We start from the raw sequence: 24,364 nt of genomic DNA on the forward strand, positions 1-24,364 counted from the left end.
CCCAAATCCTGATAAGAACACCGACAAGGAACATGATGGACTGGGAACAGTCAAGCACATCCCCCAAGAGAGTTTCCTGGCTTGCTATTGAGCAATGATTCACTGGGCACTGAACCTTGGTCCTAATCATGCAACCCACACACCCTCCTCAGCTTCCAAAAATACAGGGGTCTGGTTCTTAAGTTTACATTTTAAATATTCCAGCTCAGAAAAATAAATCTTGCATTAGATCTCTCTGGAGCTGTATGAGGCCCCGTGAAAGGGTTCGTTACCATGTGCCCTGTCCTGCAGAACACAACACCACTGTGTCTTTAAATAGAAAACTTCAGGGCACCATAGAAGGGGTACTATCTTTCCTCTCATTGTGGTGGTGCATCTTGAAACATGCACTTTTATTTTATTTTATTTTATTTTATTTTATTTTATTTTATTTTATTTTATTTTATTTTATTTTATTTTATTTTATTTTATTTTATTTTATTTTATTTTTTTGTGGACCAGAGGAGGTGGGGAAGGTATATGGATGTGTTTGTAAATTGCAGTTTAGTGGTTTAAAATGAAGGCACCACAAACTGAGCAGCATGCCACAGAATTAGCTTACTTTATTGCCTGTAACGTAGTGCTTGTGACACACTGAATTAAAACAAACATGGAAAACAATTCTGAATAGTAACAAGAAGGAGTGGCCAAGTGGAAGCCTTTATGAAGATATGTTTATATGCACAAGTAAACCATATTGCTTTGAGATGAAATATTTTCAGAAGGCACGTTCAATGTATGTAGATCTGTAAAGGGACAACATCAATGAACAAGAAGCCAGTTTATATACAGAAATGCATATAAAAATGTATTTGTACTTCCTTAGGCGTAGAAGTATGTGCAAATAATATTGTATGCATTCATAAAGATTTGTGTAAACTTTATGGACAGTTATGATCCTTTTGAAGATGGGGCTCAGATAATTTACTTTAAAGGGCATAGCCTTCAGAGGAAGCAGCCACCCTTTTCTAGATCACCTGGTCACCAAAAGAGCTCCCTCAAGTAAAGTCCACATTTGTTCATTAAATGCAACACATAATGTGTTTAACAGTCTACCATAAATGGTTTGCTCATAACACTGCTCCCTGAAAATGTTTAAGGCACATCCATAGGAGGATTTTTAACCTTTCATATTGCATCTGTCTCATGTATAGGATATACTCTTGCGACTGGAAAGCAGTATGCATTTGTATTCAATACTTTGTATTGAAATTTTCAGGTTTGCATACTACGGCTTACAGTGAGTTTCTTACATTTTTTGCAGGTCAAGTAACTACCGCAAAGATCTCATGACTTGCACTTTATTGCTGAGCATTCTGTAGTACGAGTTTCCCTAGCAGGTCTTTCCTTTATGAAGTTCCTACTGCTGATAGGGTCAGAAATGTATTGCTGTGAGAACACAAGCCTGGAATAGGAAACACAACAAAACATCACCACCTAAAGCTGCCCCAAAGAACGTTATCATAAAGCTGATATGAGTAAAGACTGTTCCAAGTCCATCTGCCAAGAAAGAGCTGAAAGTTTGAAAATGTGTTCTTACAGACCTTTAGAGCAAACAGGAAAAAAAACAAAACAAAACAAAAGCATTTACATTAAAAGCACATTCAAATCATATAAAGTACTGTAAATAATATTCAAAAAATCCAAGACATGGTGGTTACAGATTATGATAGGGAGAGACAGTTGAGGAGCAAAGTGTTTTTTTTTTTCACCTTGGCAATAGCAGCAATTTTGGCACAAAGGCAAACGCAGAAGATAGAAAGAGGCAGACAGAGTACACAGGAGGATTACAGAATCTAAGACGAGCATGCCACAGTTCAGCAGAACCAAAAGCATAGTACCAGCTTTCCCCAGCTTCCCTTCCAAGGAGAGAATGGCATCAACCACTCAAAAGCTTGTTGCCACTTTCCCACCCAAAGGGGCTGATCAACACTGCAGGAGCCAGTTTGAACATAACTCCCTGAAAACATCCCTTGTGACACTACACAAGATGCCACGTGGGCTCTCTGGCAAACCAGGCAAACCTTCATCAGAATGATGTTTCTAGATGACTGCTACAAAACTCTACTTGCTTCTCACAAGTTGTACCCTGTAACTACAGTCACTGCAATACAAGGGATGGACAACCCGTGAGGGACTGACATCTTTAGCAAAGTTAATGCACGCCTGTCAGGTTAGTACCGCATCACAAGAAAGTGCTTGTTGTGGCCAACTGTACCTAAGCTGACCAAAGCTGAACATCATTTTGAGTTTGAACAGATTTTAATTATTAATCTAGCTACAAAAAGAAGAGGAGAGATTTGGTGGTAAAGAAGGTACTGAGTGTAGGGGGAAAAACTGGAAAATTTACATTTGTTCTGGGGCAACTAAAAAGTAGGCCTGGCACAAGTCATCATAATGGTCACTGAACAAGATAATTCAGGACTGAGCTTAACTCAGAGGGTGTAAAACTTAAAACTGGGGGGCTTTTGTCTTGTGCACTGCTTAATTGATGTTTCTGCTGTACACCTTCCTTTTGCATTCTAAGCTACCTTTAGAACTCCATCAAAAATTAAACCTACACATTGCATGCTCTTCTTTTACTTAATCATTTGAGAGGCAAATTACACTCCTCATCAACGTCTGCCTCACTAGTAAGACTGGCTCGGACCTCAAGGTATGAAATCACTACTGCCCAACTTCAGCTGTTGCCTTAAAAAAGGCCAGTTTTCAGATATACAACCTGATAATGGTGAGTCTACCAAATGGGTAATGTGAAGCATGGAAGACTATCCCCAGTTCAGAGAGCTTTTTGCTTAAGGTATTCTTCTATACTTCGGTGAAAGTAGAATGCCTAGTTTCTCACATAGAGAAGTTAATAAATTACAAGAAAGCATGTATGCACATAGTTCAAGTCAGTAGTTAAATAAAGATGTAATCTTAGAGACTCCCTTTGATATTCAGAAAGAGTATCTTATTCTTCCACTGTATCATGAAGCTTTGCAATTCAAAAGCTGAGGTTTTGTGGGGGTTTTTTGTGTGTTTTTTTCAAGCCATACAGAACTGTAAACATATTGCAGGTTTCCTGATCTACTGTGCAAGAACTGGAGCTAAAGACAGGTACCTACAGCACATGACCATTAAACTGACTAATGGAGAACTGGCCTGCCTTAATGACACTGCAGTTGGCTTTTAAAACATATGGCATTTAGCCTGCCCTCCTGCTTCTTAACCCTTGTTAATCCAGTTGTTTTAAAATATACATACAACTTGATTCATAAAGAAAATGAAATCTCAGCTAAAAATCACATTTTCTAGCAGAAAGGGGTAGATAACAGAAGCAGAAGGTAACTCTTCAACCATTAAGGGTGTTTCAGTCATGCACAATCAACAACATATTACGCTGCCGTAAAGATGAACTAGTTTCATCCAGCTGAGTATGCCCTAATGATGTGCTTTGCACAGTACAAGAGCCAAAGCTTTAAAGCTCCAAAATACTTAAAAACAGTGCTACAGTTAGACACAGCAAACTGGAGACCTAGATTTCAAGTCTTGCTGTTTGACAAAATGGTGCCTGTTCTACTTTTCTTCCCTAGAAATATTATAACCCGTGTAACTGTGCCATCACAGGTTCCAACTATGCCACCACTACATAAGGAGAGATGGAAACACCTGGCCTAGCATTTGTCCTACTTAGTGATCACGTAGATGCTGTTTGCTGAAGGCTCATCTAGAAATGCAAATAATTAAATTTGATCTGTTGGAAGGACTAAATCAACGAAAGGAGACCGACAGCAACTGTACTGAAATACTAATTGATACACACAGCCAAACTCTCTTGAACTTCTCATCATCAACAGCTTCAACCCATAACCCACTTTTCCTATGACATAGTCTGTGAATTAACAGCTCCAAGAGATATCTTTTTCATACATCTTAAAGAATATGCTCTATATTAAAAAAGACTATAAAACCAAAAACTCTTCACCTTTAGAGTATGCAATTTAAGCCTAGCCTACAGTACAATAAATTGCTGTCATTATCCCACCTGTCAATGGCATTCTGGACATGTCATTTTTCATTACAATTTTTCGTTCCCCCATTCTGCCATATGGAAATTCCATTAACAGACAAAACAGCGAGTGTAACTTCACTTAAGGAGTCAACTACACACAGTAAGAGTGACTTTCTGTCTGCGCTCAGTTACCGTCTTAGAAATGCTTGTAAGAACACTACGTAAGGTCAAATATAAGCATGATTTTTATCTGCCTGAATGTTGTTCATGTTTCTTCACAATCAGCACTGTGAAGTAACTCATTTCTGTATTTTCCCTCTAAGCATATTCTCCCTCTAAAAGCACCTAAATTCCTTTTTCTGTAGCATTCTAGAACCGACACTAGAACCAAATCTCTTTCTGACTCACTAAGCGAGCATGTGGGGGCTGGGCAAACGAGCATTTGTAGCAGAGTCACTTCTCCCATGTTAGAAGGAATTAGAATTTTAATGTAATAGGCAAAAATACTTCACAGTAAGACACACACATTCTCTACCTCGTTCCCAAAGCCACGGCCAGGAGCAGCACAGAATCTGGCAGTAAGGGAAAAGCACCATGACCTGTCAGCACCACGAAATTCAAGAAGTTTAAGGAATCCCATCCCATTAGCTGTCACAGACACCCAGAATTCCAAAGGAGACACAATCCAGAGATAATGGGATCGTCCCATTCAAGTACCAGATAAATGAAAAGAAATTTGGGAGAATGAGAAGCCACTCCCAGATTTCAGGCAAACACAGAAATCCCATCTGAGAGGTATTCCAGTGTATCAGAACTTGTAACTCGAGTCAACAGTGAGGTACATACATTACAGACAAAGCTTCTTTATCTGGGTCCACTCAGAGGAGACCCTTAACTGAGGATCTGTGTTTTCCTGGAACTATTTCAGACAGTGTCCTTGAAAGAAATGAGAATATCTAGGCCCCAAAGCCACAATGCAAAATAACATATTGAGAATTTCACATAACACACAGAAGTCACACGGCACCCCAATTCACACAAGTTATACAGCTTATAAAGATGGGTCATGTTAATTCTTAACGATCAGCAGACTGCCCACAGAACTCCCCTAAGATCTGCACAAGAACTTCTGACTGGACATAGAGAAAGGGAACCCCAAAAGCCATCAGCTGACACATGAAAAAGGAGTCCAAAGGGTTCTGGGCTACCTGGTGCCCAATCCAGGAAACTGTGCTTTGCAGTCGCTGGCTTGCCACCCTAACTCTGTCAAAGAAGCCGAGAGAGTACTGCACCACCCTGCTAAAGAAGGAAGCGGAGCTACCTGGGGCCCTCTCTGCTGAGGAGGAGATGGAATTTGCCCGTCCACTTCCATCACTTGCCATGGTGTCCTGCAGAGGTCCTTTGGTGTCCTGCAAGAGTGAGAAAGTGAATTAAATCTATATTAAAACTGCAAGCACCTACAAAATACTCCTTTCATACAGCTTTAGCTTGTAGTAACAAAATGTGACAGGCAGAAAGATCACCACCACAAAGGAAAACATCATCTAAGGGGGAAGGTCAGTTTGTAGCGTTCAATCTTAACAGAACTTTCATGCGAAGAGTCTACCACAGAGCTTGCTCACACAGAGAATGCGAAAACGTTGAAAAGTCAGTTGAGGAGACAAATTAAGTCTAATATGCCCTGGATTATAAAGACAAAAACACAGACACCCTTCTGTATTACACAGTAGGTCTAGGTCCCACGTTTAAAACACAAATGCTTCCATTACAATTATATAGGGAAAAGGATACCCTTTCTTTCCATACAATTTCACACTAACAGACAGCAAACATTCAGAAAAGACAGAGTGTCATCTTTACAGATGCAAGGGAGTTAGAACTTCAAGTTTCAGAAGAAACGCGAATAACTTGTTTAATCTTAAGGAAAAGCAAAACCAGTCACGTAAGTTATTTAATCTCTACATGGACTGAATAAGCATTTCAGTATAACAAGAATACAAATCAAAGTACTGTTCTAAGTGGAAAAGTACATTATTTTATAATAAGAACCATGAAAAGTGATAATTGCAAGCTTTTAATGAAAACTTATAGAACTGTAGGACTTTACAACATAATAATGCTGTTAGATGCATTCTGAATTGTTCTACCTTCACAAAAAGAAAAGCATATTTACTCTTTCAGTATTAAGAATCAACACTTATTAACCTGACATGCCAGATGAAAAGAATGAGTTACCTTTCCTGACACTGCTGGCCTCTTCCTTTGAGCATAACCGGAGAGTCGGTAACAGTAGTGGGGCTTACAGTAGAATTTACCTGCAGACAGAACATTAACGATGGTCGACAACGAGAACACAGCACCTTAACACAATATAAATGTCCATCTCACGGCAACTTATTTCCTGTTGTCCTTCCTTCCTCTAGTTTAATCAGTATGCATGGAGACAAGCACTATCTGAAGTTCTAACTCCAGCCCTCCTCACTCCCCCGCCTAGCTAGCTCCCCTTCCATTGGGTGCCTGACAGCCATTGAGCATAATATCCTATCAAACACCAAAGCAAAGCTGTGAGGCTTGTGTGGTATCACATGCTAACAATGCGGCAGTGTGTGAGGAACAAAGAAATCATCACATGAAAAGCTGGCAGAAGCACTTTTGGAAAAAGCAAGAATGAATACAACCAGCAGAGGAAAGAGGGAGAGGAGGGCATTAACTCCCAGAGAACCACCTCTGAAAACACACAGTAATTACGTGTGGAACAGGCAATCGAGCATTGAGTCACTTTCACAATTAAGACCAGTTGTGACACTAATCCTTTAGTAACGCCCCAGAAGTCTAGATGGGTTTTCACCAGTATCTGAATGCTGTCCTAAAGACAAAGCAGCACTAGCGATACCCCACTGCAAATAATAACAATAGGAGCAAATTGATGGCACAGTTATCTTCCCATGCACCTTTCCTACCATATCCTGCTGAGTGCATACAGCCCACAGCATACCTTCTTCTATCCTGTTCCTACAACTTTCCCAACACATTTCAGATCTATACTCTGACCTTTGCTGCTTTCTACAGTTTGTCTGAGCTAGTATTAGCACAGTATTTTCTAATGATTTGTTTTGTGACAGAAAGGTGGTGAAAGTTGTATTTCGAGAACTGCCTGCTTAAATAAACATTTGTTAATGTTGAGTCCTTCAAATTGTTTCAGGGGAAACCATCTGAAAAGAGAAACAGTGAAGCCCTTATATACTCAAGCTTTGAACCAGACACTGACTGTAGAACACTACAGGACACTCTCATTCCGAAGGTAGAGATGAATAGCAACCACACACATATATTTTATCTTTCAAAACAAATCCATAATGAAACATGAGCTACATTTTCACAATGATTAGTGGCAGTAACATATTTCCATTTGGTCATATTTGGTGTACGTACAATATGAATTGTCAACCATGTAACAGTTACTTCAGAATCAATGCTATAGGTGTGCTGAGACTCCAAGCTTTGTGTGTGTTTCATTGTGAGCTATCTGGCCATAACTGTGTACATAAGCTGGTTGGCAGAGGAAATCTCTAAGTCTGGTGGCAAAAACTGTTTCATCACATACAACAGACAGAAGAGCTCAGCTTTGCACATTTAATCAGATACCCCATTACCTCTGAATGCACAAAATAACAGCAGTGCTCAACAACTGCTTTGTCCCAGCTTTGATAATTGATCAAGCTGCTGGTTTTACACACTGATTTCAAAATTATCGCTGGCCCCTTTAAACTTACAAGTCAAGTCCGCTGTCATTCTGGACAAGTAATAATGGGTTTTCTATTCCCTACTGGGTGCCTGGTTTGATGATCCTAAGATTCCTCAATTCTTTGCGATCCAAGCCCATTACTAAAGGTCGCTATATAATTCATCTTCAATACAAATATTATGTTGGTTCTTTTTGCCCCATAAGCCTAGCTGATGTATCCATGGCCATTATCAGTATTTTCAATAAGATTCACCCCAGTTACACAGATATCTATCCATTTTAGAACTTTTCAGTCTGCAGAGAGTATTCTGGAGTTTCATCCTTTAGCACACACCTTACAATTTTTACTTCATCTTTGACTTGATCAATGTGGAAAAGTATTGTTTGTAGCACTTTTTCCTGTTACTTTTATTTCCTCACTAACATTTCTGATGTAGAATCCTCTCTGTCTTAATACCTCACTAGTTTTACATCATTTTGTACATATTCTGAGATCAGAGTAATGACAAATGACAGCAGTGAAAGCAGGTAAAAGTCATACTTTTTGATATACATGAAGCTTTATCTAAAACACCTAACTTCTTTAGAAAATGTGAATTTTCTGCTAAGAAGCAACAAATACAACAGTGCCACTCTTTGAAGGATGTTACTCTTCAGAAGTGACGTGCAATTTGAAATCAGAATTTTCAACACGCTTATCTTCTGGGTGATAAAATGAGTTTCAACTGCTGCTGTACCGTCTGGATTTTCAGGTCTGTTACGTATATTTAATGCTTCCCTTAATCCTTTGCATGTTGGACTCTCTTAACTCAGTCATCAATAAATTTATAAGTTTTGTAATTGTATTCCTTGCTCCTCAGTCTATCAGACACAGAAAGAAAGAAATACTATTGAATCATCTGTAACTACTCAACTTCCACGTCCCATTTTTCCCCACTAAAATAGAACTTAGTCTGTTACTATCAGATATCATAGCCCCTGATTATGAACTTCCTCTTCTTTTATATCTACAATGTAGAGCTCTACTGTTGTGTTCTCTTAATAAGTAAAAGCTGTTTATGTCTGCCCTCAACATGTCATGTTCTCTTAAATAAAAAACAAACTAAATTTAAAACTAAACTCATTTAAAACTAACACAAGTTTCCTCATTTAAATGGCATTGAAGGAACAGTAAAGGATCTAACCTTAAAAGATAGCCGCCAAACCATTTTAAAGCCCTCAACCACTATTTGTTTTTTTCCATTCCAGCAGCTATTCTTACATTAACTCCTCACAGCTCTCAGCATTACCTGGCCAAAGGAAATCCACAGAGCTTCAACAGTTTCAGAGAATATCTCTGGAACTGAAGTTACTCCACCTCTTAACTCACCAAATAATTCGTAAGCAAACAGCGAGATGTGAATTCACTCGACAAACTTCCAGGACAGTTAAGAGAATTCTAGCAAAAAAAGCAATTTCTCTTACCATCTTCAATATCATAGGCATAAGATGACAACCGCAGAGTGGTGGCACAGTATTCACACTTGAAGCAACTGCGGTGGAAGAACTTGCCTTCAGCACTCAGCCTTTCCATCACATAGACTCGCTTGCGGCAGAAGTAACAGACATCACTGCCTCCCAGGTTCTGGGGGAATTCCTTTTTGAGCGAGCCCTAAACAGAAACAACCGTGATTAAATTTGTGCATGTCCATTCTCACCAGGACCACGTGGTTGTATTTTCTCTTCATCTTTGCAGAGATATGAGGAGCATCTGGATGCCGCTGTTCTTTGACACACGGATGCTGCAGCGCTGTGACAAAATTCACAGTTTTAGCCAGGAAAGCAAAAACTAACCTTGAAGTCCAGTGAAGGTCCTAGGATGTCGTGTCTATGTATGTGAGGAGTAAATTGGGCTCTGGATGGAAAAGTGGACACATGTACTATTAACAGTGACCTTGAAATAAATGACTGAGGGAGGCATATGATAGAAAGGCAAAACCATTAAGGGACCCCTCAAACTGCAATTCTTAGATCAAAAATAGTACCTCCTCAAGTAAACAAAGATGTAGCCGCAGTGGATCAAATACATCTTCACAAATATGACCAGCAGTTTGTCAACTGGTTGTAGCTAATCCTTGAGTGCTGAGATTAGATTCAGCAATTTGCAGGGAAAATGAGGACAAGAGAGAGGGTGGATGGAGAAAGGGAAGTTAAGTCTTTTACAAAGCTGCTATGGATTCCACCAGCTGTACTAACAACTGGACACTCACAATACTTCGGATCTACGGTACATCTAATCACAAACACACATCATCTTCTGCACATCATCTTACCAGTTCCTTCTTGTCTAGAAGGGTTTTGGGTTGCTCTTTCCTTTGAAGCTGATTGGCTATCTGCTCAGCCAATGAGCTCACTCCGCCTGTGTACATCTTTATATACTTCTACCAGATGGATGGAGTAAAACAAAAGGGAAGTGAGAAAAGAAAAAGAAATAAAAATTACAAAAATGACTAAAATGATAATAGGTTAGGTGGTGAAAAGGTGCAGAAAGGTGAAACCATGCCAAGACAGTGGACAATATGGAGTGACAAGTAATAACAGCAAAGCTAGTGTCATCAGTAATCACTGCAACGGTACAGTATCAACTGCAGCTATGAAAAAGACGGTTTGCATTTTGTGTTCTCTACGTGCTCTGGAAATACTATGATGATGAAGAAAGCCAAGTTTTTTCTTGCTTATGGGGCACTTTGCACCTGGAAACCCAAACACATTCACTTCTCAAAGATGAAACCAAATATATAGGCTAAGATTTTAGGTTCCAGGTAAAACTGGCATCAGAATCAAAGACATTTTGGAAGACATGTCATAGAGACTAATGTAACATGCTGACTGCAACAGTTTATTTATATGCTTAGCACCTGAAACAAATTCATTTAAAGTGCATTCACAGAGCAGGAAGAAATCCTGAACTCAGGAACTCACAGTCATTCAAAACTATCACTTTTTCCAAAGCTAAAAATACACAGAAGTTTAAATGGAAAATGGTGGCAAGAATCTCATCCAACACTTTAAAGCCATACCTACAAACATCTGGAACATGTATTTGCTCAACACTGAACATGGCTTTATGACTAGGCTTTTCTCCATCATGGGTATTGACTGACACAATAACTGTGGATAGCTAAAAACTCTCCAGTATTCTGGAGAAACCCAGGCATCTTGGCAGTTACACTAGATGGTCTAAAGTGAGTGTTTGCAAGCCATGTTCAGTCACTGCAGGAGCAGAGGAAGTGATTTTCAACGGAAATAATTTCAGCCATCATCAATAATTACATGGTTAAGAAAACGATGTGCTTACATCCGTGTTAGCTTAATCACACTGCACACACCGCGAATTTGACTCAGCAGAGCAGCAAAGAGCACGCCAAGCAATTTTTCTTTTCCAAACTAAGAAGTGTTATGAATGTTTCTAGCTGGAGTCTCCTCAGGAAACAAAGGAGCAGAGAGACACTGCCTTCTGGCAAGTGCAAAATCACTAGGCTAACAGTATCTTGAAGGAAAAGACTGAACTCTTCTCTCAAAATTCCCATTACCATACTAGAACTAGTTATTTCCCATAATTAACAAAGCAGCGTATGTTTCACAAGTGTGGTTATTAGCCCTTTAGAAACGTTTAAGACCTTCACATATTCAGACATGAGAAAAGCAGGAAGCGTCACAAAAATCTGCAATCCATCACAGGATGGTATTTCAGAGGGAAAGGGGTCTGAAAACAGCATGCTCGGACATCACAGATGGTAGTTGCTATCACTGAAGTCCTAATTCCTCTAGAGCTGTGTCACTACAACAAAGGAGGTTCATTTCTGCCCACAAAGAATTTATACTCGCTCATCTCACAGGCTTGCCTACTAAATCCAGCCCAAAATGTTGAGCACTTGCAGTACTTACGTATGCAAGAAATAACACAATTTGTCTTTCAGAATTTTCAAGCTTTTCCAGGGGAAGCAGGTGCTTTCAACAGAAATTTTCTTTCAGCTGGAACTGCATTTCAACTGTACAAGATCTGATTTGAAACCTTCATCCAACCTTAACTGCAGGTGCTTCAGGATCTTTACATTTCTATCAACACATATAAAGGTTTGTGCCTGAAAACTGATTACGCCAATCTTTAATCACAACATCTGGGACAATTTGGTGCTGGAAACATAATTGCTGAGCTTGATTTTAGGTTCTGTGGTTCTCTACGTATACATGACAGTTGGTCTCATATTGGATTTTTAACGGAGCACTTTAACTTTCCTTGGGCAAGTATCTTCAAGATATGCAACGCTTTGAAACATTTTCAATGGTGAGCAAAGAACCACTTCAGCTTAGTTCAAATCAAATTCCTATTGTTTTCCTGCATGACAGCTGCAACTAGATGAAATTCCCAGAGATTTTTCAGAAAGCCAAAGTATTCTGTATTTCATACCATCAATTAAGCACATACACACAAGCCCATTCTGTAGTTTGGCCCAGAATCTCAACAAAAGCAGCAAGCAAAACAAGAAAGCTTTATTCCAAAGCTAGACTATTAGTGCTCAAAAAAAAACAACAACAACACCATTTTGAGAGTGAGATGTACCAGAAGCTTTTACATTTGCACCAAAAGTAGCATATATTTAATTTCAAACTACTTTATGGCTGACAACAAGCTATGCCACACGCTGCCTGATTTCTCAGTTGTGCATGACTATGCACAGACATTGCATTTTGCAGGTGAAGTGTTGCAAGCCTAGCCATCTCTTGTGGTTTGTCCTTGGCCGATGGGCCTAGGGTGGTTAAGTGACACAGCCGAGTGCACCTAGCAATGCTCAGGCCAATGCTACCTGTCGAAGAGAGTCAGATGAAGGTGAAGAAGGGCGATTAGAAGAACGGAGGCTAAGGGAGAGCTCCCACTGGTCAACAAAGAATCGGCGAGACGGTTCAGTCTCAGGCTAAAAAATAAAATAAGAATCACCAACAATCATACAAAGATATGAAGGAAAACCAAGTGAAAATAAAAACAAAAATTCAGGCCCTTCTGCCCACCACAGAAAAATAATATTCTGCATGACATTTGTAGGAAAACTTGGGAAAAAATGTCCAGTGCATCTTTAGTTTCTCCCTAGTGAGGCAGAGTATGTTATTCTTAATTTGTCCTTTATTACATTTTAAGTCACTGAGGGACATTTGGAAGCAGTTACCTACTTCCACAGATGTCCAGCCTCCTGTAGCCCAACCAGCTAAGCCACTGGCATAGATCCCAGATCAATTTCCTCTGTTCCTCCTGTATCTCCTGTTGTTCTGTATTACTGGCTCAAGACACTAGGATTGTATTTCAGGCCACATGAGACCTCTTCTACATTTTAACTATAAATGCAAAAAAAAAAAGAAGGATCCAGCTCTCCTTCAAGGTGGGAGAAATTAACTTGTAACCAGTGCCTACAAGTAGCACTAGTACAAAATTTCCAGTACAAAATTTAATGTAAGTAGATTTGAAACACCACAGTAAAAATAATTAAACAATATAATGCAATCTGCCATTTCTGCTTATCAAGTGGCAAAGAGTAAATCCTTAACTGAGAATGTTCATCCTTCTGAAACAGGTCCTTCACATGAGGACAGAAGATATGGGCTTCCAACATACTTTCCTCATTACCTTTATGGCTAATTAATGCCCATCTTCCAATACAATCAATGTAAATAGGAGGAAAAGAAATGGTAGCTAGACATATCAGACAGTACTGGTAGGAACTCTGCATTCCTTAAAATTACTATCTGGAAGAAAAAAAAAATGTAAATTTCAAATATTTGACTTCCTTTTAAAAGAATATTATGTTTTACGTTACAAAAAGGACAAAAATAAACATCGTGAAGCTGCTTGGCCCACAAAAATAGTCATTTATAGCCACTTAGAAAAATCTAGCTTTGAGATTAAACCAACTGAGCACAATACAAAATAGGTGGGTTTTCAGAAATACAACTGTACATTATACACTGATTTTCTGTACATAAGATCATCAATACTTAATCAAATTGCTTTTCTGAAAATTTCTTACTTTCCCTGAGCTCACTCTTACTACTCTACTTTTTCTTAATTTCCTTCCCTAAATCCCACACTGTAATCTATCACGGCCTGCAGTGTTCCAACATCTGTTTCCTTCTTTATCTCTGCCTTACCCTCTTTATCCTTTCCTCCACTTTTTGTTCTCCATCTTTACTATATTTTCTCTCCTCCTTAATTCAACACTGTAGAGAATTAAGATTTTTTTCTCTGCAATGCAATACTGTTAATCTTCTCCACCCTCAAAAAGAGCTGGAATGTGCTAGATAGCAAGAAGAATACAGGAAGTAGATGTCTGAGTCCAGATGTCAACTTTTGCACTATTATTTCTACACAATAATGAAACACATACGGGCATGCTATCCTTGGATCATGCCTGAGATCTTCAGTTGTGTCACCCATTAACAAATAGATGCTGGTCTGTTTAAAGGAGTCTCCTTACCCACACTTACATGGTTTCTTCTATGACCGCAAAACCCTATCTCAAATCCAGTCAAAGGGTCACTGTTCCTTCCTGGAGAACATCTTTACTGATTTTAGTCAGCAAAGACTGCATCCCCAAAGAACAGCAGTTAAGAGTGACCTACTTGTTACACATTTCATTTTGAGATGGCTTGGAAAAGTTATGTCCACCATCACTTAAGTCAACAGTGTTTGCTAAAAGTACTCTCCAGTTTGCCAAAGGCTGTAGAAGATAACCAAAAACAGAAATGGGGCAAGGAACGAGGAACAAAAGAAGCCACGGTTCAAACTGGCACACTCCCATATGCCAGAGAAGACAAACAGGAGAGAAAATTAAGCACAAAAACAAACCAACCCAAAAATGCACAGCTGAATCAAAGAAAATTGACACAAGCTGCCAACTCTGTTGTTGGAAATAATAATACAGGAAGCATGGGCACAAAAGTAGTACTTCAGAGCCAGGAGTTATGCTTGGAAAATGCATGTGTTCTTGCTTCCAGCAGCAAGTAAAACTGGGGAGCAACTGACTGGAAACCGAGCACCGTGAGATGATTTGATCCGGAGTCCAGGTTTTCAAGCATGTGCACTGAAGCTTGGAGGCTGCTTTTTACCCTATTGATTACACTGTTTTGTGAAACAGAAGCATTCATCAAGGAGAGTGTTAAAAGCTATCAAGTCTGATAGAAAATACTACACCAAATAAACTTGCTCTTTTGTTTTTATGCACAGGACTGTGTGCAGCAATGGTCCCTGTATTTCGGTGAGCTCTTCCACCTGTGTGACCCCAGATGCCAGCAGTACACAGACTGACCCACTGGTACAGCACACAGGCAGCTGGGCTGTAATCACCTGATGCCTCGCTGCAGGCCTGGGCTCCAGGAGGGCAGCCAGCTGACATGCCCTTTGTTCAACATTCTCAGGCACTTGGTCATCAGAAAACAAACGAGGAGATCTCTGTGAGATAAGGAAGGAGGGAGGAAGTAAATAAACTGGAGGAAAAGGAAAAAAAACAAGTCCCAAAAGGAAATCCAGACAAAAGGTATGAAATTCACATGCAGAGCAGTGAAAGAAGCTCCCCTCAGAAGACTGTTTTCGTTTCTGTTGTGTACTGGATTACTATTCTAATGGTGTGCTAAATGTTGAACCTCCAGGCCAGGAGAAAAAACAGCTGAATTAGACACAAGCTGAATTCTTCACAGCTCTCCCACAGCCACAACAGCTCTCTGGCATTACCATCCAAAGAACCCCCACCACTCTACATCAAGATGTGGCTTTATCGTGCACAAAGGAACTGATTCACCAACTCATTCTATTACAGTTCTTTTTTTTTTGTCCAGGATTTCCTTTACGCATCTAAACCCGCATATATTTGTGTTTCTCAGATCTTCTGCACAGAAACACACATTTTTAGGCTAATGGATTTCAGTTTTCATAAAGAATGAATTAGTCTCCTTAAAGATGCTGGTAGTATATTAAAAGAGAATGCTGTACTTACCAACGAGAGGATGGTTAACGAGACTGGCTGGTTGATGCAAAGCAGAGCAAAATCAAACAGAAGTTTCAAGTTTGCTTCTGCACTTGTCTGCACTGCCATGTCAACACACCCCAGTCACAACATTTCACACCTCTGCTATTCTGGTCCTTCATATCTGTCTTGCTAACATGGAAAAAAGACCTGGCTTGGGGCCTGCTGTACAGAGCAGGAGTACCACTTGCAACACCACATAGCCTTCAGCTAATATGTTTGTAGTATTCAAAAGTAAATGGAGCAGGACCTACAAACCTGTGTGAAGAAACCTCAGGCTCTGTCAAGAAAGCCAGAGTTCTGCTACATGGTGCTGAAGCAGAACAGAAAACTGGGTTTACACCCAATCAGTGAGAAACATTTTTCCCATTCAAATGCATTCATAATACTCTCTATTTTCAGCTGCTTTCAGTTCCACCTACTCCTCTCTACTAGATCATTTTCACTAAAACTAGGGCCTATTATAAAGCTGTGGGTTCTGTGTCACTGCAGACACATGCTCATTCATTTTCCACTGCCTGTCAGAAAACATTCGGCCCACAAGTGCCTTTTGTGTAGAACACATTTTTTGAAGTTGTAACAGTTTTATAGCTGGCTATCACTTATGACTTCATTCATTAAAAGCCTTTACTGGAATGTCAATTAATTTGCCAATATGAATACAAATCAACTCATTCTTTTGATTGCCTCTCTCTTCCTTTCCCATGCTTCTGCACAATACTGAACCACTCAGACAGCCCGCTGAGTATTCTATTAATAAGAAGGTTTCAAAGTCTCCATACTACATAATGCCTCATCTTTGGCCTGTAGGAGGCAGGATGGAATGCCAGTTGTTTAACCATCCAGAAAGCAAGCAGCGAACACAATGCAGCTGTGTTCACATGAATTAGCACAAAACATAACTCTTCTTGTTCTGCTGAAGCCATAGCATACTTCAATAAAGAGGTGTAAGAAAAAAGAAGAACGGGAAGAGATCAAGTGCCAAATACATGGCAAAATGAAAGCATATAGCAAACTGTTGATGAAGGCTTGTTATGCGTTTACGTGAGCATCACACAGAAAGAGTCACTCCTAATTGCAGTTGCAGCGTGTTAACAGCAGCATTAGGTAAGTGTGTTTCACTACATGGTACATTTGCTCCCTGAATTGCACACATCCAACACGGCATTGTGTCATCAGCATCCATGCCATTTGTTCATGCTGTTTACCCTTTCCTGTCTGGGACTCTGCTCCCCAGGATATCCAGCACCAGGTTCCCTGTATCTCTGCAGGCAACAAATTATGATCTTAATAACAATCACAGACTAATTTCCTAGTCAAACAGACTTCATCTTACTTCGTTGACAATGCAAGCAGAAAAGAAGTCATAATGAAAGATAAGTATTTTATTAAGAAGAATATTCTAAAACTGACAATAATGACTTGGCTCCTGTAGGGAAGATTTAAGAAAAACAGTCTATATATCCTCATATCGAGTCAGTTAACCACAGTTAGTACAATAAAGATAGTAAGACACTCAGTACAACTCATACTGTGATGTTAGGTCAAAGGAAGTAAACAGAAGTTTAAAAGAAGTGGCAGAAAGACTCCATTAGCCGTGCAGAGAGAGTTTTAAAAAGACAGCAGTGTAAGAAGGACACACATCCACCTGACCTGCCACGAGGCCTTGCGCCAAGACAACTTCAGAGAAATAATGAGGGGAGAAAAATCTCACCAAAGACTGACCCCTCAACTGGCTCTAAGGGATCAGCTCTGTAGCACACAATGAATATATTTCTCAGAATTAAAAGGAGGAAGGTTTTGGGTTTTTTTTAGCAAAGAGACACACAAAAATTTTCAGTCACAACACAGAAAATAGTGAAACATATCTGGACTTCAGTAAGCTCTGGTGACTGAACTAGGCACATGAAAGACAGGACAAACAAAACACTCCGAGAAGAGAAGAAAGGGTAGACAGAGAGCTAAAGGGTCCTCAGTTACTGAAAGCCCTTTATTTCATATGGAAAACGATAGCCCTATAGTAGGTTGAAAAGTAAGTTTCACCACTACCTTCACTTCTCTATCTGCAAACTTGGGGAAAAATTGTTGTTTTCTCATAAAACTTATCTGTTAAAATCTTCAGAAGGCTTTCACAAGAGGAAGGCTGCTAGCTATATCACAATATCTACTGATACAATTCCCCATTACAGTCAATTCATTTGAGCTGCAGATTTTGTCCATTCTACCCAGACACGCATCCCCGAATCCTTCTTTGCACCGCGCTGTCCACAGTGTGCCCAAGAAATAATTACTCTTCTGTTAGGACAGTTTTAAATCAGATCAACAAGCCACCCCAATTTGTCTTGCAGGTGCACAATCTGACACAGAAGAGGTGGCAGAGAACACATGGGTCAGAAAGGAATGGCCCTTCTCTGCTCTCCTTAAGGGTAATATGCATTTATAGAGTTGATAAGCCAACAGGTGCTCAGAAAAGAAACATTATCTATCTTTGGGGAAATTTACTTGTGTAATTACTATTGAATGTATGGGATGTCTCTGGCATTGCAGCTGCCTTTTTATCACTTAAAGATTAGTTCAAGGTTGATGAAGGAGTGGAATTTATTACTGCAGTAGAAAAATTAAACAAAAATAATACAACTGAAAGAAGCAGGATGACCATTTACAACAAACAAGCATTTAAAGATTTCAGGGAATATTTGACTAGAAAGACAACAAATACACACATCTGGCTGCACATGTATTTGCTATGTGCAGAACAAGGCTTACATCGAATCCAGACTAAAATAGACAGAACGCAAAGTCTTGTTGAGACAAAGGACTGAGTGTGGAGGAAACAGAAGGATGAAATCAGATGTATGCAGGGCACAACAACGGTTCACAAAAGCACTTCATACAAGTAAACTTGAAAGAGTTTCACAGATAAAAGAGGAAATTCTCAGTCACACTTGTATAAACAAAAAGCAGAGATGGAGAAAACTTGTAGTTTCCATCTCTGAACTACTCCAAAAAGATTAACTTCTGTGTAGGAAAAAGGAGTTTTTTCTTAGACGGAGGCATCTCATTGGATTTCTAAGCAGCATCTATACGCTTTAAGGGTAGACTTGACCCTTCAATTTCCTTTCTACTTTGCTTCAACTCAAAACTGAAGAAGGCTGCTGTGATTACCAATTACCCTACAGTGAAATCTCAGAATCTCCAGTGCATCAGATCATAGTGAGAAAACACCATACCGTGTGTCTAATCTAAGATTTTGATGGAGCTTTATCTACACGTGAAAAAAGGAAAATTGGAAATGTATTTATAAATGGGATATCTGGTAATTGATTTAGTCACTTGTACAAGCAGTAATGAAGAGAGAGGGACAGAGCATGCAGAGGGAATCACCTGCAGCCTGGGATATGGTGGAGAGGAAGGTGGAGTGGAAGAAGAGAGCATGATCACTTTTTTGGGGCAGGTCCGAGAACGTTCCTTACTCCTCATCTTTTTTTAAAACAGAAAAAGAAATAAAAAATTATAATAATGGTAGGAAAGCTAAGACAACATTTCCATTCATTGACTTTGGGAGGACAGGCCAGAATGTGTAAGCTGAGAGACTGCAATCTTCTGCTCATACGTCTTACTAATGATCTAAAAGCCACATTTTACTGAAGCTGAATGAGGTAAATTTTTCTCCTGTATTCACACGATCACGTCTGTTTTGCAGAATAGTCTACAAACAGCCAATAAACATGTAATTACAGCAATAACCAACTAAACCAACCGTTTTTGACTCAAGAAGTTACTCACAGCCAAATATACAGCTTGGAACTCTCAACAGCGGAACTGGACTTCACTTTTTGCTTCATGAAAAACTACTTATTGCTGTGCTCTGCAGAGCTTAAGAATATCCCTTGCGTTAACCTAATTACTCTTGCTTGCAGTTCATTAGCAATACAATTCAAGTCACGGTGCTCTGTTCTCAGCTTCAAATCCATTTCCTCCGCCTTACAGATATTAAACCATCTCAGGTAAATTAAATTGCACTTTGCCATTCTACTAGATCAGAAATACAGCTGTTTTAAATGCAATATGTAGACATCTAGTAGTCTGAAGACTGCACAATGCAGTTATATCCTCGTTTTTACACACCAAAAGAACACCCCTTCCTAGTTCTCTATGTCACTGTTATGGATAGCCTTTAAATGTATCTTCTGCCTGTTCTTTTTACCAGAGCATTTCTGGTAATTGTTGCACTGGAAAAAATAAAATTATTAAAAAAAAAAATCTCCTGTACCTGGAACGGCTGTTAGATAGCCTTTAAAGAAAGAGCATGCTGTATATATATACATGTATATATATACAGATGTTCACTGTGGCCCTGACAGCTGAGCTGGCACTAACGTCTTTCGGCTGTTCTCTTCCCCTTCAGCAAAAAAGTCAATTCTAATTCAAACAGATGCTACACGCAGCTTAAACTAAGCCACATGACTTTGCACTGAAGTGGATGGGGAACATTTATACACTCAGCCTTGAAGACACTAATTTCAAGCAGAAAGGGTGGCAACTCTTTCAACCACTACAGCTGTTTATAGGCTGTCATCTAACAGCAGCCTAGTTTGCATTTCAGATTTCAGTATATCCACAAGGTTGTGTAATTTTCCACAGCAGATCATAATATATAGCATTAGATAGGATGTAAGATCCATTGCTGAGCATGCAAAGAGAAAGATGGCTACAGGAATGAGGAAAGAAAATCCTGTCAACATATTCAAATGAGAAATTAATTAGGAAAAACAGTATTGGTAATGTAAGCTCCTTCTGCTGAGATTTCAGCTCCAACTGACTGTAGCCATTTCATTCATTACATGTCTTCAAAAATCACAATCATAACAGAGCTATTGAGAAATGTTTATATTGCTGCACTTATATTTCAGGGAACCATCTCAAAAGAACAAGTATCAGACCTCCAGAGGCAGAAGAGATCTGCATTATACAGCATGGGATTTCCGTCTTACAAGCAACACATCAGATGTCTTTGCACACATCAGTGATTTTAGCTTGTGCATTACATTCTTCTTGTTGTGAGGACATCTCTGAAACTATGGCAGAAAACTGCTGAAAACTGTAAACCGAGAGTCTGGAAAATCAGGATGAAATTCAGTTTAATGAGCTAGTCTCCCATACCATACTCAAAGAGTCATATATTCTTCTGGATAGACTATATGGCTTCATGATCCTAGAGAAGCTCAAAAAATATGACTGCCCAAAAGCATTGAGAACAGAAAGCAATAGTATGCAACATGGAAGATGTTTTTGCACAGCAAGGAGTTAATTTGAGATTAACCATCACACACAATCCAGACTTGTTAAGGGATATTATGATCATATAAAAACATCCTCATATTTCTACTGCGCACATACACAAGCATTATCTTAATGCATTACTAGGTGCTGCTGAGGGGCTCCTAATAGTGTGAACCAGCTTTAGACAATACAGATGAACATTCTCAATGTGTAGTTCAACAAAGAAAATACTGCAATCCAATTCATGAGGAAAATGCAGGCCACGCTGAATGCACAGAAGCAGTCTGAAGAGGTTTCTAATGTTTCAAGGTTATGCCTTTGGAAGAGAGAGAGCACATCTTGTGATGAAAGTAAAGACTGCTTCAGAATAGATTCTGCCAGGACTTTATTCGTATTTTGTTGTATCAAGCCATCCCTAGCCTACCTTTACAACACACACAAGAGACACTCTGCATTATGATCTGATTGCATTGCTGGTCTGATAACTCTTTTAACTCTAGAGCAAAGCAAGATCTTAGACTTAAACTGATAAGCAAGTACGGCTAAGGAAGTTCATCTGTCAGACAGTGGCAGACCACAGCCCAAGGCAAATGCAAATGCAAAACCAGTGGTCCAAGATACAGGGCCAAACCTATCAATCACAGCATAGAAAACCGCCCTTCTCCCAAGAACCCCTTAGGACCTCAACTTCACCCTGCCTGTGGCCAAGAATATTAGGCAATAAGTTGTTTCCCTCAAAAGCAGGTCACCACTTTGTCCCCCTGGAAACCGCTTTGCTCCTCTTCAAAAGACTCCTCGGTAGAAGGCTTCCACTATGTGATATACTTTATGTGGAGTCACTAAAGGAAGATTCTGCTTCTGAACTCTGATGCCTGTGCCAAACAAGAGAACCCTTTCCCATACCTTCATGAGCAGCTCTTCCTAAATCAGCTCTTTACAGCAAACACAAATGCTTCCTGAAGAGTTTGTCAGGAGCCACACCACTCCTTTATAGCATCTCCACAACACGTACAGGCATCCAGCACCAATTCCACTCCTGGTGATCTGCGGCCCAGTGAATAGCTTCGTAGCTAGTGCTTAACGTCACTGCAGAAGGCTGTTTTAGTACTGTAGTAACGCAGTCTCACAGCTATCAGATTCCACATGCCTAAGCAACTAGAATTAGCAGTCTCAGCAGTCAGCTGAAGCACTGCTTCAACAACAACTTCCTGCAGGATGGATTTCTGTCCCAGTTTGACAAAGCTGTCTACTTGGTTCACTGGATGGCTTCTAGCCTCTTCTGATCTCCCATCAGTCCAGAATAAATAGTTCCAAAGGCTTTTGGATAGAGACAAGTGATGTTCTTCATTTCCCCAAGTCCTAAGGAACCTCTGGAATGGGGACATTATGAATTGCTTCTTTGATCCTAATTCTGCAGACTGTGCACCTTGGAGATCCACTTTTACTCTTCATTTGATCGTCAAATTAAAATCACTGCAAAATCCAGCATAAAATCTGCACCCAAGAACCAACCATCTTCTGTTGACACATTAAAGCTCACTCAGGTAAGATTAAGCAAATACTTCAGGAGCAATCATGAATGGAAAACTACCCAAAGACAGCTGACAATGTCATGTTAAATAAAAAAGTCCTTGGAAACTATAATTATTAAATAAAGTTTTTTTTCAAGGATCTGCCCTACATTGCAATGTATATGGAGATGGCTATCAATGTTGAGGGAGACCATAAACTGTATAGTTTCAAACAAGAACAAAACCAATAATAAACTATTTTTGAGAAGAAAATCATTCTCATAAAAATGGGAAACAAAAGTTTGTCCTTTTTGATCAGTTGCAATAGGAGGACAATAAGAACTTCAGTGTTTCACCGTAAAGACTAGATTACAAGGCCTTCATAAAGTTTTAACAGTAGTTTCAAATACAGCTGTCAAGGCTGCAGGGATGGGATCTTCCCCAAGTACAAAATCACAAATCTTAATTCAACTGAACTGAGAAATACAACCAATGCAATCCAGTTTTCTTTTCACTGTAAGGTAGAGGGCACTACAAGCAGTGCTCATCAACTGCACTGGTATTGTACAGCTGTCTACAGCTTTTCTGCATCATTTCTCCCCTGTGTGGAAATGTACTCTTAAAATCTGAAACCTGCCTTAATCATGGATGATGAGTATCCACTTGAAAATACTCATTAGCTTATAAATAAAACTTTGAAGAGATGGCAAAAGAATTAACAAGTCATGAAAACCAGACATAGTGTTGAAATTTTTAAGACAGTCCTAATGACAACAATTCCATTGCTTTGAGTCTTCTTCTTTGGAAATAAGTCTTCTAGATGATGGCAGTGGCCATGACATGAAGCACTACTTGCACTGAATAAACATAAAGTATATCATGAATCCAGAAACATGCAGAAAAGTCAACTTCCAAAGTACTGTCATTTTCTTCCTCTTGACTCCACAGTATGCACTGATCACACTACAACCAAAAGAAAAAGGTGCTTCTCTAAATTATGACTGCCAGAAAAATATATCACAGCACTCTCAGAAACAAGAGAGTGTGATTTTCACAGGGAAAGATGGAAGCAGAGGAAGCAGTAATATAAGTATCCGGTCTGCCTGAAAAGAATGACTGTCACAAGCCTTGCTTTTGAAAGTGTTCTCCTGAAAAAAAAAACCCATGAGTAATGATAATGAGACAAAACACACCAGGGAGAAAACAAAATATGATACCTATTGATTTTTCTTCTGCTGATCCACGTTCTGTCACTCTCTGTGGCAGAGAATCTAAGATATGCATAAACTACAGTATTACAGGACTTTGCAACACAATGAAGGTGATAAAAGTGGCAAGGAAAGCTGGGTCACAAAGAAAGGGAAACCACAGTAGCTGAAAAGTCTCTTCTAACTGCAGAACATTTAACATTTCGTATGAATAGAAAAACTGATAAACAATTTTACTTCTTATATTAACAATGAGCTTCAATAATTACCAATTCCAGAACACTTTTAACCTCTCTGGCTGCAGTAATTGCCTACATGCTCTCTATTCTATTCCACGAAAATAATATGAAAATACCTCAGATAATACAACATCTGCATCTGCAGGCAAAGTTTCCTGCATCTGCAGGCAACCACTGAAGCCCTAAAAAGCAGGAACAAGCATAAGAGGCAGGCTTTGATTTTATTCATTATAAATTAAACTGTTAAAAACAAGAGGCTTGCATTAAAATGATTGGTTTTGCTGGAAAAGGATT

General features: G+C 39.4%; 1 protein-coding gene across 12 annotated transcripts in view; it reads right to left on the reverse strand.

Annotated features, from left to right (window-relative positions):
• The window catches only part of MICAL3 (microtubule associated monooxygenase, calponin and LIM domain containing 3), a 159,337-nt gene that overhangs the window by 61,938 nt on the left and 73,035 nt on the right, over positions 1–24,364 (reverse strand). For all 12 annotated transcript variants that reach the window (XM_072361542.1, XM_072361551.1, XM_072361540.1 and 9 more), the window contains 3 exons: positions 9,243–9,429; positions 6,269–6,348; positions 5,355–5,442 (listed from right to left, as the gene is read on the reverse strand). In XM_072361542.1, coding sequence (XP_072217643.1) covers positions 5,355–5,442; positions 6,269–6,348; positions 9,243–9,429 — 355 coding nt within the window. The remainder of the gene's footprint in view (positions 1–5,354; positions 5,443–6,268; positions 6,349–9,242; positions 9,430–24,364) is intronic.

The sequence above is a fragment of the Excalfactoria chinensis genome, chromosome 1 (assembly GCF_039878825.1).
Source record: "Excalfactoria chinensis isolate bCotChi1 chromosome 1, bCotChi1.hap2, whole genome shotgun sequence".
NCBI classification, from domain to species: domain Eukaryota; kingdom Metazoa; phylum Chordata; class Aves; order Galliformes; family Phasianidae; genus Excalfactoria; species Excalfactoria chinensis.